General features: G+C 42.9%; 1 protein-coding gene across 2 annotated transcripts in view; it reads right to left on the reverse strand.

Moving 5' to 3' along the window:
* Positions 1 to 295: 295 nt before the first annotated feature.
* The window catches only part of tmtc3 (transmembrane O-mannosyltransferase targeting cadherins 3), a 138,134-nt gene continuing 123,098 nt past the window's right edge, over positions 296 to 15,331 (reverse strand). For both annotated transcript variants that reach the window (XM_073058857.1, XM_073058858.1), the window contains exons 13-14: positions 11,490 to 11,716; positions 296 to 2,803 (exon numbers count right to left, since the gene is read on the reverse strand). In XM_073058857.1, coding sequence (XP_072914958.1) covers positions 1,980 to 2,803; positions 11,490 to 11,716 — 1,051 coding nt within the window. In that variant the 3' untranslated portion in view covers positions 296 to 1,979. The remainder of the gene's footprint in view (positions 2,804 to 11,489; positions 11,717 to 15,331) is intronic.

The following is a 15,331-nucleotide window of genomic DNA, read 5'->3' on the forward strand; positions in this document are numbered from 1 at the left end:
CCTCAGTCAACATCGAAATCGATGGACAGCCGAAGAAGGAGGTGAAAGAGGCAAGAGACTGAAGGAGGGATCTAAAGAAGGCCATGAATGATAGAAGAAAGGGAACGGAAAGACAGGGAGTGTAGGCTGTGGACGTTGGTCATGAAGTTTACTCAAGGCCATCTTTGGAGTACTCCAGGGATTGAGCAGAAAGGTGGAGGGGAGGTGAAAAAATTCACAGGACATCAGAGCTTGGTCCATTCCTGCTCACCATCTTATGTTGTTCCCTTTAAGAAAAACTGCCACAAGGTCACAATTCTCCAAAATTCAAAATTTTATTTGCATTCAAGAAAGACAAACCGAAAGTCATTGATTTAAGTGAGAGGTTATAACACTTGTTAGTCTTAAATAAACACACAATTATTAAGAATATCAAGCCTTGGTTAAAAGGGCAGGATTCTATTTGGTGATTTGAACTACTAAGAACCTGCTCAATTCCCCACGGATCCAATGGCAAATGTGAATAACACAGAACATGACTGTAGTGTTGCCTCCTCAGCACAATTTTGATATTACCTCATTTAGACATAATTCCTGTAACCAAAGGGTTGAAACTGCCTCAGTAATGTGCTGACATTAATTAGTGATTAAAACACATCAAATCTAACTCAAGCAAAAGTTCCACATAATAATAAATTCAAGGATAAAGCAATATTGAATATATGTTTTAATGTATATGTATCAGTGCATGAATTGACTTAAAATAAATGACTTAGTGTTTAATGCATAGGTGTAACAAAGGAAATTATAGCAAAGAGATTGCTTTGCAAACTGCTGCTGCCTTATAACATCCATACCAGGAGTGGTTTAACTTTAACACACGTCATTGCCACCTTAACAGATTTTTCCACAGAAAGGCCAAGCTAATCAGTCCTGTGCACTGCCCACTTCATTACGGCAGTAAACATAACTACTTCATACAGATAAGTAGTGGTGAAGGTGTGCTGAAGGCTGTACAAATAGATTATGGGCAAGAGTGAGCTGAAGCCTCTCTTGTATTGAAGTTTCCCAGATTTTCTATAAAGGCTAGATATCAAATTTGTTATTTGTACTTCATATAAATGGAGCTCCTCAAACTACAGTATATTTTGGTGAGAAGCAACTCTGATCAGTAATCAACCTTGCCATCATTAGCTAACATTGCTGACCAACCAACACTTCCTCTCTGCCTGTGAGAGATTCCAATCCAGGTCTTAGAAGCCTCAAGACTCCTCATGTTTCATTCCCAGGCTCAGCCATCCATGAGGGAACCTAGTTGTTGAGAGAAGTTCAGTCTGGTGATGTTACAGGTACGAAATTTTTTCAGCTGAGCTCCAGTCTGCCAGGAAATCTACACACAAGCACGTTCAACATGGTTTCCAAACAGTGACCAAAAAGGAGGGGGCAAGGGTTTGGGGTGGTCCCCAGAAGACTTTTCCACTGCCTCAGCCGAGATTCACCTAAGACAGTTGCAAGAGCTTCAACACTTCTCTAAGCAAAATCCACTAACCTCACATGCCCAGAATTCAGTTATTCTAAACTGAGAATCACTCACACAATGAATCAACTGGGGTGGGCGGGACAAACCACCTGGGAACCTTTTGATTGACTGGATCACCAGTAGATTTACTGGATTTATCCAAGAACACTAAACCCTTGGCATCTCTGACAGCACTAAAGCACACCAGGTTTCTTTAGAAGTTACTCTCTGACCCATTTTTCTACACAAAGGACTGTTGCTTCTAGACATGAAGATGACTGGAGGTAGGAGTCTTTAATTATCATTAAATTAGTGTTTCAGTTCGCATTCAGAAATACGATTGGCTTTGTTGGTATTATGATTTCTATTCGTTACTTTGCATAAAATAATCTTCCCTGCATAGCGGGAAACAAATTATTGTTGCCACAATAATAGTCAATTAAAAAGGACAGTGACCATACAGAATTGAATGACTTGGTGCCTACTCAACGTTCAAAATGCGTTCAATCTCTTCCAATCGTTTTAATGCTGCAGCACGTTTCTTTTCGATTTCTTTTATCTCTTTATTGGACTTTTTTTTTGTCCGTTTGTTGAGTCCATTTGGGGATTGTTTAGAGTCGCTGGGAACCTCTGTGTATGCCTCTGTCGCACCCGCAGTCCCAGAAACCTTTTTTGGTTCTTTTCCCTGTCCCTTCAGGTTCTTAGTCGAGGGTTCCTGCCCCAGCTGGTCTGCTTGAGCAACTGATGCCGGGTGCTGTGGTGGGCTGCCACCGCCTTGAGCTGCGAGCTTGCTGCGTACAATGCTCAGGTGGCGATGAATGTATTCCTCATCTGGTGCCAAGGCCAAGGTCTCAGCCAGACAAGCCTCAGCCTTGACAAGTTCCTTCTCTTCGAAATACACCACGCACAAGTTGTGCTTGCCCTGAACGTTGGTGGGGTCGATTTCCAGGATTCTCTTGAAGCACTGTTTGGCTCCCTTAATATCTTTCATTCGGTTCATCAGGATGTCCCCCTTCAGGATGAGGCCCTTAATGTGGTCGGGATGATGATGTAACAGCTCTGTCAGCACAGGGAGTGCTTCCAACTCCATCCCTGTCTGCGAGTACAACAAGGCTAGGTTAAACAAGGCACTGCGGAAGCCCGGCTGCACCTCAATGGATTTTTTCATCCATGCTTCAGCTTCAACGTTCTGCTTGCTATCCATGGCGAGCATGCCCAAGTTGAAGTATCCATTCGCATCCTTTGGCTCCATTTCTATGTAGCTTAAAAACCGCTTCTTGGCCTCTGGTCTGAGACTGGCCTCTCCTGTTAGAAAACACACAAAACAGATCAGGCACATTAACCCCCAAATCCCCCTCCCCTGCACAAAAAAATGAACAAAATGGATAAGGCACATTAACTCCCAAATCCCCCTTCCCGCACAAAATAAACAGAAGTTCGGGTGAAAAAACACAGAATATAAAAACTATAAGAATGATAAAAAGATTTTATGGTTCAAGTCCACATTGAAAATGCAGAACAAAAACCTGCAACCCCCGGTCGTGTTTCCATCCACTTTCTCCCTTGAAACATTGAAAACCTAACACAGACCCTTCGGCCCACAATGGTGTGCTGAACATGTACTGGGTAACTAGGGTTACCCATAGCCCTCTATGTTTTTTAAAGTTCCATGTACCTATCCAGGAGTCTCTTAAAAGACCCTATTGTATCCTCCTCCAGCACCATTGCCAACAACCCATTCCATACTCACCACTCTACGTAAAAAAACTTACCCCTGACATCTCCTCTGTACCTTAAAACAATGCCCTCTCGCATTAGCCATTTCAGCTCTGGGAAAAAGCCTCTGACTATCCACACAATCATCATCTTCTTATACACCTCTATCAGGTGACCTCTCATCCTCCGACACTCCAGGGAAAAAAGGGCCAGTTCACTCAACCTATTCTTGTAAGGGATACTCCCCAATCCAAGCAACATCCTCTGCATCCTTTCTATAGTTTCCACATCCTTCCTGTAGTGAGGCGACCAGAACTGAGCACAGTACTCCAAATGGGGTCTGACCAGGGTCCTACATAGCTTTACCATTACCTCTCGGCTCTTAAACTCATTCCTATGATTGATGAAGGCCAATGCTCTGTATGCCTTCTTAACCACAGAGTCAACCTGCACAGCTGCTTTGAGTGTCCTATGGACTTGGACCCCAAGATCCCTCTGATCCTCCACACTGCCAAGAGTCTTACCATTAATACTATATTCTGCCATCATATTTGACCTACCAACATGAAACACCACACTTATCTGGGTTGAACTCCATCTGCCACTTCTCAGCCCAGTTTTGCATCTTATCAGTGTCCCACTGTAACCTCTGACAGCCCTCCACACTATTCACAACACCCCCTACCTTTGTGTCATCAGCAAATTTACTAACCCATCCATCCACTTCGTCATTTATAAAAATCATGAAGAGAAGGGGTCCCAGAACAGATCCCTGAGGCACACCACTGATCACCGACCTCCATGTAGATTATGACCTGTCTACAACTACTCATTGCCTTTTGTGAACAAGCCAATTCTGGATCCACAAAGCAAGGTCCCCTTGGATCTCATGCCTCCTTACTTTCTCAATAAGCCTTGCATGGGGCACCTTATCAAAGGCTTTGCTGAAATCCATATACAATGGAATGCAAAAGTTTGGGCACCCCTGGTCAAAATTTATTTTACTGTGAATAGCTAAGCAAATAAATGACCTGGTTTCCAAAAGGCATAAAGTTAAAGATGACACATTTCTTTAATATTTTAAGCAAGATTACTTTTTTATTTCCATCTTTTACAGTTTCAAAATAACAGAAAAGGAAAACGGCCCGAAGCAAAAGCTTGGGCACTCTGCATGGTCAGTACTTACTAACACCACTTTTGGCAAGTATCACAGCTTGTAAACGCTTTCTGTAGCCAGCTAAGAGTCTTTCAATTCTCGTTTGGGGGATTTTCGCCCATTCTTCCTTGCAAAAGGCTTCCAGTTCTGTGAGATTCTTGGGCCATCTTGCATGCATTGCTCTTTTGAGGTCTATCCACAGATTTTCGATGATGTAAACATTGGTTGGGGGACTGTGAGAGCCATGGCAAAACCTTTGGCTTGCGCCTCTTGAGGTAGTCCATTGTGGATTTTGAGGTGTGTTTAGGATCATTATCCTGTTGTAGAAGCCATATTCTTTTCATCTTCAGCTTTTTTACAGATGGTGTGATGTTTGCTTCCAGAATTTACTGGTATTTAATTGAATTCATTCTTCCCTCTACCAGTGAAATGTTCCCTGTGCTGCTGGCTGCAACACAAGCCCAAAGCATGATCAATCCACCCCCGTGCTTAACAGTTGGAGAGGTGTTCTTTTCATGAAATTCTGCACCCGTTTTTCTCCAAACATTCCTTTCCTCATTGTGGCCAAAAAGTACTATTTTAACTTCATCAGCCCACAGGACTTGTTTCCAAAATGCATCAGGCTTGTTTAGATCTTCCTTAGCAAACTTCTGATGCTGAATTTTGTGGTGAGGACACAAGAAAGGTTTTTTTCTGATGACTCTTCCATGAAGGTCATATTTGTGCAGGCGTCACTGCACAGTAGAACAGTGCACCACCACTCCAGAGTCTGCTAAATCTTCCTGAAGGTCTTTTGCAGTCAAACAGGGGTTTGATTTGCCTTTCTAGCAATCATACGTCCAGTTCTCTCGGAAAGTTTTCTTGGTCTTCCACACCTCAACTTGACCTCCACCGTTCCTGTTAACTGTCATTTCTTAATTACATTACAAACTGAGGAAACGGCTAACTAAAATGCTTCGCTATCTCCTTATAGCCTTCTCCTGCTTTGTGGGCATCATTTATTTTAATTTTCAGAGTCCTAGGCAGCTGCTTAGAGAAGCCCATGGCTGCTGATTGGTGGGACAAGGTTTGAGGAGTCAGGGTATTTATAAAGCTTTGAAATTTGCATCACCTGGCCTTTCCTAACGATAGCTGTGAACAAGCCATAGCCCTAACAAGCTAATTAAGGTCTGAGACCATTGTAAAAGTTACCTGGGAGCTCAAACCTCTTGGGGTGCCCAAACTTTTGCATGGTGCTCCTTTCCTTCTTTTCACTCTAAAATTGTACAAAACAAAAGTAATACACTAATCTTGCTTAAAATGTTGAAAAAAAATGTTTCATCTTTAACTTTATGACTTCTGGAGATCAGTTCATCTTCTGCTCACTTAACTATTTTGACCAGGAAAATGGAAATTTTGACCAGGGGTGCCCAAACCTTTGCATGCCACTGTATAACTACATCTACTGCTCTACCTTCATCAATGTGCTTAGTCACATCCTCATAAAACTCAATCAGGCTCGTAAGACACGACCTGCCTTTGACAAAGCCATGCTGACTATTCCTAATTGTATTATGCCTCTCCAAATGTTCGTAAATCCTGCCTCTCAGGATCTTTTCCATCAACTTACCAACCACTGAAGTAACACTCACTGGTCTATGATTTCCTGTGCTATCTCTACTCCCTTCCTTGAATAAGGGAACAACATCTGCAACCCTCCAATCCTCCAGAACCTCTCCTGTCTCCATTGATGATGCAAAAATCATTGCCAGAGGCTCAGCAATCTCCTCCCTCGCCTTCCACAGTAGCCTGGGGTACATCTCATCCAGTCTGAGACTCATCCAACTTGATGCTTTCCAAAACCTCCAGCACATTCTCTTTCTTAATGTCTATATGCTCAAGCTTTTCAATCTGCTGTAAGACATCCCTACAATCACCAAGATCCTTTTCCATAGTGAACACTGAAGCAAAGTACTCATTAAGTATCACTGCTATCTCCTCTGGTTCCATACAGAATTTTCCACTTAAACACTTGATTGGTCCTATTCTCTCACATCTTATCCTCTTGCTCTTCACATACTTGTAGAATGCCTTGGGGTTTTCCTTAAACCCTGCTCCAATCCCTCAGCCACGCATTTATCCTCCACCTCATTCTATTCCTATACTCACTGTCGTGTGGCACAGGCAGTAATCCTGAGATTACTACCTTGGAGGACCTGCTTCTCAATTTCCTTCCTAACTCCCTGTAGTTTGTTTTCAGGACCTCCTCCCTTTTCCTACCTATGTCATTGGTACCAATATGTACCACGACCTCTGGCTGTTCACCTTCCCACTTCAGGATATCGTGGACACAATCAGAAATATCCTGGACCCTGGCACCTGGGAGGCAAACTACCATCCGTGTTTCCTTCCTGCGTCCACAGAATCACCTGTCTGCCCCCCCCCCCCCAATCTATAGAGTCCCCTATTACTGCTGCCTTCTTCCTTTCCTTACCCTTCTGAGCCACAGGGCCAGACTCTGTGCCAGAGGTGCGGCCGTCGTTGCTTCCCCCAGGTAGTTGTTCACCCCAACAGTACTCAGACAAGAGTACTTATTGTCAAGGGGAACAGCAGTAGGGGTATAGACCCTTGCCCTTCCCTCTCCTGAATGTTACAAACTTATATGTCTCTTGAGGCCCTGGTGTGACTACCTGCCGATAGCTCCTCTCTATCACCTTACTTTCCCTCACCAGACGAAGGTCATCGAGCTGTAGCTCCAGTTCCCTAACATGGTCCCTGAGGAGTTGCAGCTCGATGCACCTGGCGCCTATATGGCCATCCGGAAGGCTGGGAGTCTTCCAGACTTCCCACATTTGACACCCAGTACAGAACACAGACATACTTACTGTTTCTATTCTTCACAGGTAACTTACCTTGCCTTGACCCATTATCACCAAAGCCCCGTTGAGCCAAAGCCCTCCTACTCTGACTTCCTCAACTCTTTCGCCCATTCTGTAAAGCTGTCTTCTTTTTACTCTTCCCTCGATCACTTATTTTTATTTATTTAGAGATTAAACAGAGTAACAGGTCTTTCCAGCCCAACGAGACCATGCAGCCCAATTAACTGACTAACTCATAAGTCTTTGGAATGTGGGAGGAAACCGGAGCACCCGGAGGAAACCCACACAGTCACAGCGAGAATGTACAAACTCCTTACAGACAGTAATATAACTGAACCCGGGTTGCTAACTCTGTAATGGTGTTACACTAACCACTACACTACCGTGCCGTCCAACAAAAACAGTTATCTTGCAAAGTAAACTAGTTCTCCAAGATAGTCACATGATTGCAACCATGACTAAAGAAATTTAGTGAGAATTATCCCGGGAATGATTTCATGGCTCTGGGCCTGCGCTTGCTGGGGTAAGAAGAATGAGGAGGGATCTCACTGAAACCTATTGAATATTGAAAGGCCTAGGCAAAGCGGATGTGGAGGGGATGTTTCCTGTGATGGGGAACTCTACCAGAGGAATAGAAGGATGCCCCTTTAAAAGAGTGATAAGGAATTTCTTTAGCCAGAGAATGGTGGATCTGTGAAATTCATTGCCCCAGAGGCCTGTGGAGGCCAAGTCATTCAGTACATTTAAAGGTAAGATCAATAGGTTCTTGACTAATAAGGGGGTGGGTTATGAGGAGAAGGCAGAAGGATGAGACTGAGAGGGCTAATGAATCAGCCGTGATCGAATGGTGGAGTAGGCTCAATGGGCCAAAAGCCTAAATCTGCTTCTATGTCTTCTTGTCTTATGGTATGCCCCTTTGATGCTCACCAAATTTTAGTGATGTACCACAGAAAACGATCTTGCACCTTTTTGTTGATTTCCACTGCACTTTCACTATAACTGGATTGATCTCGGCTTGTAGCGGTAATTGTTCTGCACGTGACTACAAAAAACTGTGGAGAGTTGTGCATCATGGAAACTGGCCTTCCCTCCGTGGACTCTGTCTACAGAACTGGACTGATTCTACAACCTATAGACCCACTTTCAAGAACTCTACAATCTCATGTTCTCAGTACTTATTATTTATTATCATTATTTTGTGTGTTTTTTTCTTTTTTGTACATCCACAGTTAGTTGTCTTTTGCACATTGTCGTCCATCTTTGTTGTGTATGGTTTTCCATTGATTCTATTGTGTTCTTTTGGATTTTCTGTGAATGCCCTCAAGAAACTGAATCTCAGGGTAGTATATGGTGACATATTTATACATTCATAATAAATTTACTTTGAACTTTCTGCTGCCCCAGTAAAGCAGCCAACATAATCAAGGAACTCCCCTACCCTGGACATTTTTCTGTCTCATATCAGGCAGAAGATACAAAAGCCCGAAAGCACATACCAGTAGGCTCAAGGACAGATTCTACCCTGCTGCTATCAGACTATTAAACTGTTCCGAGTACAACAAGATGGTACCTTGCCCTCAAAAACAAAATCAGAAGGGGAAAGGATGAGCAGTTTCAAGTTTCTGGACATCAGCAACTCCGCGGATCTATCCTGGGCCCAACATATTGATGCAATTACAAAGAAGGCACAATTGTGGCTATATTTCATTAGGGATGGAGAGCATTCTAACTGGATGCATCACCATCTGGTATGGAGGGGCTGCTACACAGGATCGGAAAAAGCTGCAGAAATGTGTAAACTCAGCCAGCTCCATCATGGGTACTGGCCTCCCCAGCATCTCCAATGGTGATGGCTCAAAAAAGGCAGTCATTACAGAGCTCTATCACACATGACAGGCTCTATCCTTACTGCTTCCATCAGGGAGGAGGTACAGGAGCCTGAAGATGCACATGCAACATTTCAGCTTCTTCCCCTCCGCCATCAGAATTCTGAATGGACAATGAACCTGTGAAAACCAACTCAGTATTTTTTCTCCTTTCTTTTTTGCATTACTTATTTAATATATTGTTTTGTATATACATCTTATTGTAATTTTTAGTTCTTTTATTATGTATTGCAATTCACTGTCACCGTAAAACAAATTTCATAGAGCAGTGATATTAAACCCATTTCTGAAAATCTACCTGTTATGGCCTTGCAACTGTTTGTTTACCTGCATTGCACTTTTACTGTAACTGTAGCACTAGCTTCTGCATGTACTCATTATTTTCCTTTGTACTACTTCAATGCACTGTTGTGTTGAGATGATCTGTACGGATGGCATACACAAAGCTAAGAACATGTGATGATAGTAAACCAATTTGTCCTGTTTTCTCTAATTAATTTCTTAGCAGTTTCACATTATGGCAGCAACACACTCAAAATGCTGGCGCAACGCAGCAGGCCAGGCAGAATCTATAAGAAGATGTATGGTCAACATTTCGGGCTGAGACCCTTCATCAGGACTAACAGTTATGGCACGTTATTAGTTTAGGTCTCGTCCACAAGTCCAATCGTCTTCTCTGCAGTGGCACCTGGGGGTTGGAGCAAGATGGGATGGTGATGGTTCAGACAATCTTCGTAAACGTTCGTAAATGAGGTACCGTATGCCAGGTATGTAGTAGACCTACGAGCAATACACAGAAAGCAAGAGGAACTTCGTGGGTTAGGCAACATCTAGGTGGTGACCTGCTGCATTCCTCCAGTGATTTGGGTGCTGCTCCACATTCCAGCATCTGCAGTCTCTTGTATCTCCTCTTCCGTCTGCCTTGTTGCCTTCACTGCAGCTCAGTTTGGGCAGGTGTGAAATTCATTGCTTAGCAACCATTCAAGAGATGCAGATTGCTTTTATATCATTGGGTTAAAGGTTCTGCGAGAGCTGCTTGGAATCTCAGTTTGAATTTATGACTCTCTTCCTGAGTGATACAGGTGACAGCTGTGAACCATAATAATTATTAACCTCTCATCTTCATTTCCCCTGCAACTGATCACAGATGCATTCAGTGGCCACTTTATTCGGTACACGAGAGGAACCCCGTGTGGTCTTCTGTAGCTGTAGCCCACCCACTTCAAGGTTCAACATGTTGTGCATTCAGAAGTGCTCTTCTGCACACCACTCTTGTAATATGTGGCTATTTGAGTTACTATCACCTTCCGGTCAGCCTGAACCAGTCTGGTCATTCTCCTCTGACCACTTTCACTAACAAGGTGTTTTCACCCAGAGAACTGTTACTCACTAGATTTTTTTTTGTTTTTCACACCATTCTGTTAACTCTAGAGACTGTTGTGCATGAAAATCACAAGAAATCAGTTTAAGGTAATCATTTTTAAGGTAATCAAACCACCCCATATGGCACCAACAATCATTTCATGGTCAAAGTCACTTGAATCACATTTCTTCCCCATTCCAATGTTTAGTCTGAACACAACTACATCTGCATACTTCTTTGTATTGAGTTGTTACCACTTCACTGGCTGATTAGGTATTTGCATTAACGAGCAAGTGTACAGGTGTAGCTAATAAGTACACTGCAGTGGTACACATTATACCTCAGTGGTCAATAAAATGACCACTAAGTGTATTTGTCCATGTAATCAAAATTAAAATAAATGTATTATTAAAGTATGTTTATTTCACCATATACCATTTTGAGATTCATTTCCTTGCAGGCATTTACAGGAAAATAAAGAAAATAGAAGTTATGAATAAACTCCACATAAACAAAGACTGACAAAAAAAATGCGCAAAAGAAGACAAATTCCACAAAATATAAACAATCACATACATACAAATATAGATAAATAAATAATGTCGAGAATATGAGTTGTAGAGTCCTTGAAAGTGAGTCCATAGCTTGTGGAATCAGTTCAAATTTGAGGTGAGTGAAGTTACCCACACTGGTTCAGGAGCCTGATGGTGAAAGGGTTATAACTGTAGGATGTAAGGTAATAAAGTCAACTTTTATATTACAACACAGGAGATGGCTACTTGGCCCATCTACTCTATGCCAGGTCCAAGCAGAAGAATCCTATTGCTGCATTCTTTTTATTTCCTGTTCTATATTAATATCACTAACTCTCTGCTATAAATTCTCTCCCACAATCTCAATGGACCCCAAGGAGAACAGTTGAAAATATCCATAGGCTTACAACTGGCCTTTATGTGGCCTAAGCTAGGACTATTCCGAATGGAATGGGTTTAAGATATGCCGGCTTACTTACCAGATTCTTGCATCAGCAGACCAGAGTTAAACAGTGCTAGTTTATGGTTTGCACTAATTTCCAGAGCCTGGTTGAAATGCTTCAAGGCTTCAGATGGGTCTTTGAGCTCAATGTAAACTATTGCCAGGTTATACCAGAGGTCCGCGTTGGTCCTGTCCAGTTCCAAGGCCCTGATGTAGGCATCTCTGGCCTCCAGAGGTCTGTCCATCTTCAGGAGCAGCTCTCCCCTAAGAATTAAAGCTTCAAAAACTTAACAACTAGCCAGGACAAGGACTGCAACTTTAGAATTGCAGAACAAAGCATTAACTTTTCCTTCTGCTTTAAATAAAAGATATTTGCTCTATATCCTATCTACCATCATTGCAAGATATCTTGTCGTGGTTTTGGAAAACAAGAAATGCAAAGGTTGAAAAAACTTGACAGGTCAGGCAGCATCTATGAAGGAAGAAACAGTTAACATATCAGGTTGATGGCATTTCTCACCACAGATGCTGATTTAGAGCATTGCCTGCTTTCAGTTTATATGGCATTCTTTGAGAGTCAGTAATACATAAAGACAATAAAAGTTCCATGAACAGCAATACACACAAAATGTTGGAGGAACTTAGCAGGTCAGGCAGCATCTATGGACAGGAATAAACTCTCAGCGTCTTGGGCCAAGACCCTTCATCAGGACTGGAAAGGAAGGAGGACGAAGCCAAAATAAGGTGGTGGTGAGGAGGGAAAGGAGTGATAAGTGAAACTAGGGAGAAGGTGTGAGAGGAGGGGCGCAGGATGAAGTGAGAAGTTGGGAGGTGATAGGTGTAAAAGGTAAACGGCTGAAGAAGGAATCTGATCAGAGCTTAGAGTGGGAAGGAGGAGGGGCACCAGAGGGAGGTGACGGGTGGTTGGGGAGAAGAGAAAAGGTAAGAGGGGAGCCAGAATGGGAATACAGGAAAGGGGCAATTAATAGCAATGTGATAATCAGCAAATTTAGAGGTAATTTTGTCATTTGGTAATCACCAAATGTCTCCACTGAACTGAGACATTTTCAGTAATCTGCAAATCTAGTTTTTGCCTCTCATTCTAGGATGTAAGAATATGGACACTGTGAAATGCAGAGCAGGAGGACAAGCTCGACAAATCAGCTTATGCTCTCTGAGAAAAGGATCGGGGAAAAATTGGAAAAAGAACAAGTAGATTAAATCATCACTTTGTGAACTACTTCAGTCCGGGCTTCTTCCTGCCTGCCACTTTAATCCCTCATCCAATAACATTAGGAACATTAAAGCAACTCTAAGGTAGGCACATGGATGATAGAAAAATGGAGGGCTATGTAGGGTTATATTAATCTTAGAGTAGGTTTTAAGGGCGACATAACATCGTGGACTGAAGGGCTTTTATTGTGCTGTATGGTCGACGTTGTATATTCTATGCTCACTCCAACCTATTTGTCTGTGACCTCCTGTTCTGTTACAATGAGGCCAACACAAGCTCAAAAAACAGCACTTCACCATTCAGCTAGGCACACTGCAGACTTCTCTACTCTCTACAACTTTGGATAACTTGGATTTCATTGCCATGATGCAGGACCTCAGCCTGAATCTTCAACATTCCTTCCCCTTAGTCATAGATGCTGCTCGAAGAACTGAGTTCTCCAGCAGTGTGTTTGATGCTCCACATTCCAGCACCTGCAAACTCTTATCGCCTCAACTTCGTTTATCTATCTGTATCAGTCATCCACCTTTCTTCTTCAACCTTTTACCTCTTTGACCTATCACCTCCCAGATTCTGACTTCAACCCCCCTCTGCCACCCACTCACCTACCCCCTCACCCTGGTCTCACTTGCCAGTTGTACACCACCCCACCTTCATATGCTAGCTTCTCCGCCCTTTCTTTCCAGTCCTGATGAAGGGTTTTAGCCTGAAATAGCGACTGTTTTTTCCTCCCCATATATCTATTGACATCCAGTGTGGAGTAGGCCCTTCTGGCCCTTGGAGCCACACCACCCAGGAATCCTCTAATTTAATCCTAGCCTAAATCACAGGACAATTTACAATGACCAATTAACCTAGCACCCAGTACGTCTTTGGAACGTGGGAGGAAACCCACGCAGACACGGAGAATGTACAAACTCCTTACAGGCAGCAACAGGAATTGAACCTCAGTTGCTGGTACTGTAAAGCATTGTGCTAACCACTATGCCATTGGGCTGTCCCAGATGCTGCCTGACCTGCTGAGTTCCTCCAGACTTTTGCGTTTATTGATCATCTTTAAATTTGTTTTTCATTTAAAACTTTTTTCTCCTCTACACACCCCTACTCTTTCTCTCGGGCTGTAAATGTCTTCCTGCCTCTCTCTCTGGGCTGTAATTACCTCCAGCTCTTCATTTTGCAACTTCTATATTCTTTTGTCACTGTTCTTCTGTCTACATTCTCATCCTTTAACTGTTTCATTAGCTGAATAATCTTATTTATAACTTATCCCTTTGGGTCACCCTTTCCAGTGAGTCTGGAGTGCAGAGGTCTAATGTCCGCAAGTTCAGGCCAGAGAATGGAGATTGGAGATGGCCTGTCTGTGTATGTGAGTGGATGGATGGGTTGGGTAAAGGGGCTTGTTTTACTATTCATTTTGTTTTATTGCTGTTGTTGCTGCTTCTGTTGTTCTGATGAGAATTTGGGCATGTTATATTGGCACCAAAATATCTGGCGACATTTGTGGGCTGCTAATAGCACATCTTGGGTTGTATTTGTTTTTTTTTTGATGTACTCATGATAAATAAATGAATCTGAATCCTGTCAGAGACATTGCCTCGTCTACTCTCGCTGCAGCTTTACAAGATCTGGTCTCTTTTTCAATTCTGACAGTGGGTCTCCAGCCCCAAATACTGATTCAATTTCCCACAGATGCTGTCTGACCTGCTGCGTATTTCCAACATTTTTAGATTTCCCACACTTTTATTTTGAAATACCCTTCAGTTCTCTTTGGCCTACAGTATTCTGGCAAAGCCTTAGGCACATATATATATCTAGGGTGCCTAAGATTTTGGCACAGTGATGTATTTGTCAATGTGAAGCAGAAAGTGAGTTTGTAAATCTGGCGGGAGCAAAGGATGTTAGGAATGGTGAGGGTGGAGCACCATAGGAGAGATATGGGACAGGTGGCAAAGGAGGAGTGCTGGGGCAGGTGGCATGGGTGCAGACAGACCCAGCCTTGAGAGACAAGGCAAGGTCATTTGATTCCAAACAAAATGGTTTATTAATCATTACAGAATGTCTCTCTGGTGCTCCTTGCTCTCTCCCCTCTCCCTTCCCATTTCCCCAATCATGATTCCCCTCTCCCTGGCCCTTCCAACTCTCAGTTCACAACAGAGATCCATATCAGAATCAAGTTTACCATCACTCACATATGTCACAAAATTTATTTTTTTGTGGCAGCGATACAGTGCAATACGTAAAATTACTACAGTACTGTGCAAAAGTCTCAGGCTCCCTAGTTATATATATGTGCCTAAGACCTTTGCACAATACTGTATTCCACACCCCCACCCCCCACCACTTCCATGACCGTAAAACCTGTTTACTCAGTTCTGCAGGGAAGTTAATGATCTAAACCTCACTTCTTGTAAAATTCAAGAAAAAGGACTGGTAATTCAGGTTTCATTCATCTCCAGTTGTTTAGATCTTCTCCTGACACACCTTAACCTCTGTCTTCTCTTCAGCTGTATCGCTGCATCACTGACTCTCTTCTGGTCTCCACCTCACCAGACATACCATTTCCTTTCCTTTGTTTCTACTCAACTGAAACAGCCCCAATACCTGGCATATCCACTCCTCAGTTAAAGTAGCTCTCCAGCCCACAC

This window comes from Hemitrygon akajei, chromosome 10 (genome assembly GCF_048418815.1).
Source record: "Hemitrygon akajei chromosome 10, sHemAka1.3, whole genome shotgun sequence".
Classification (NCBI taxonomy): Eukaryota; Metazoa; Chordata; class Chondrichthyes; order Myliobatiformes; family Dasyatidae; genus Hemitrygon; species Hemitrygon akajei.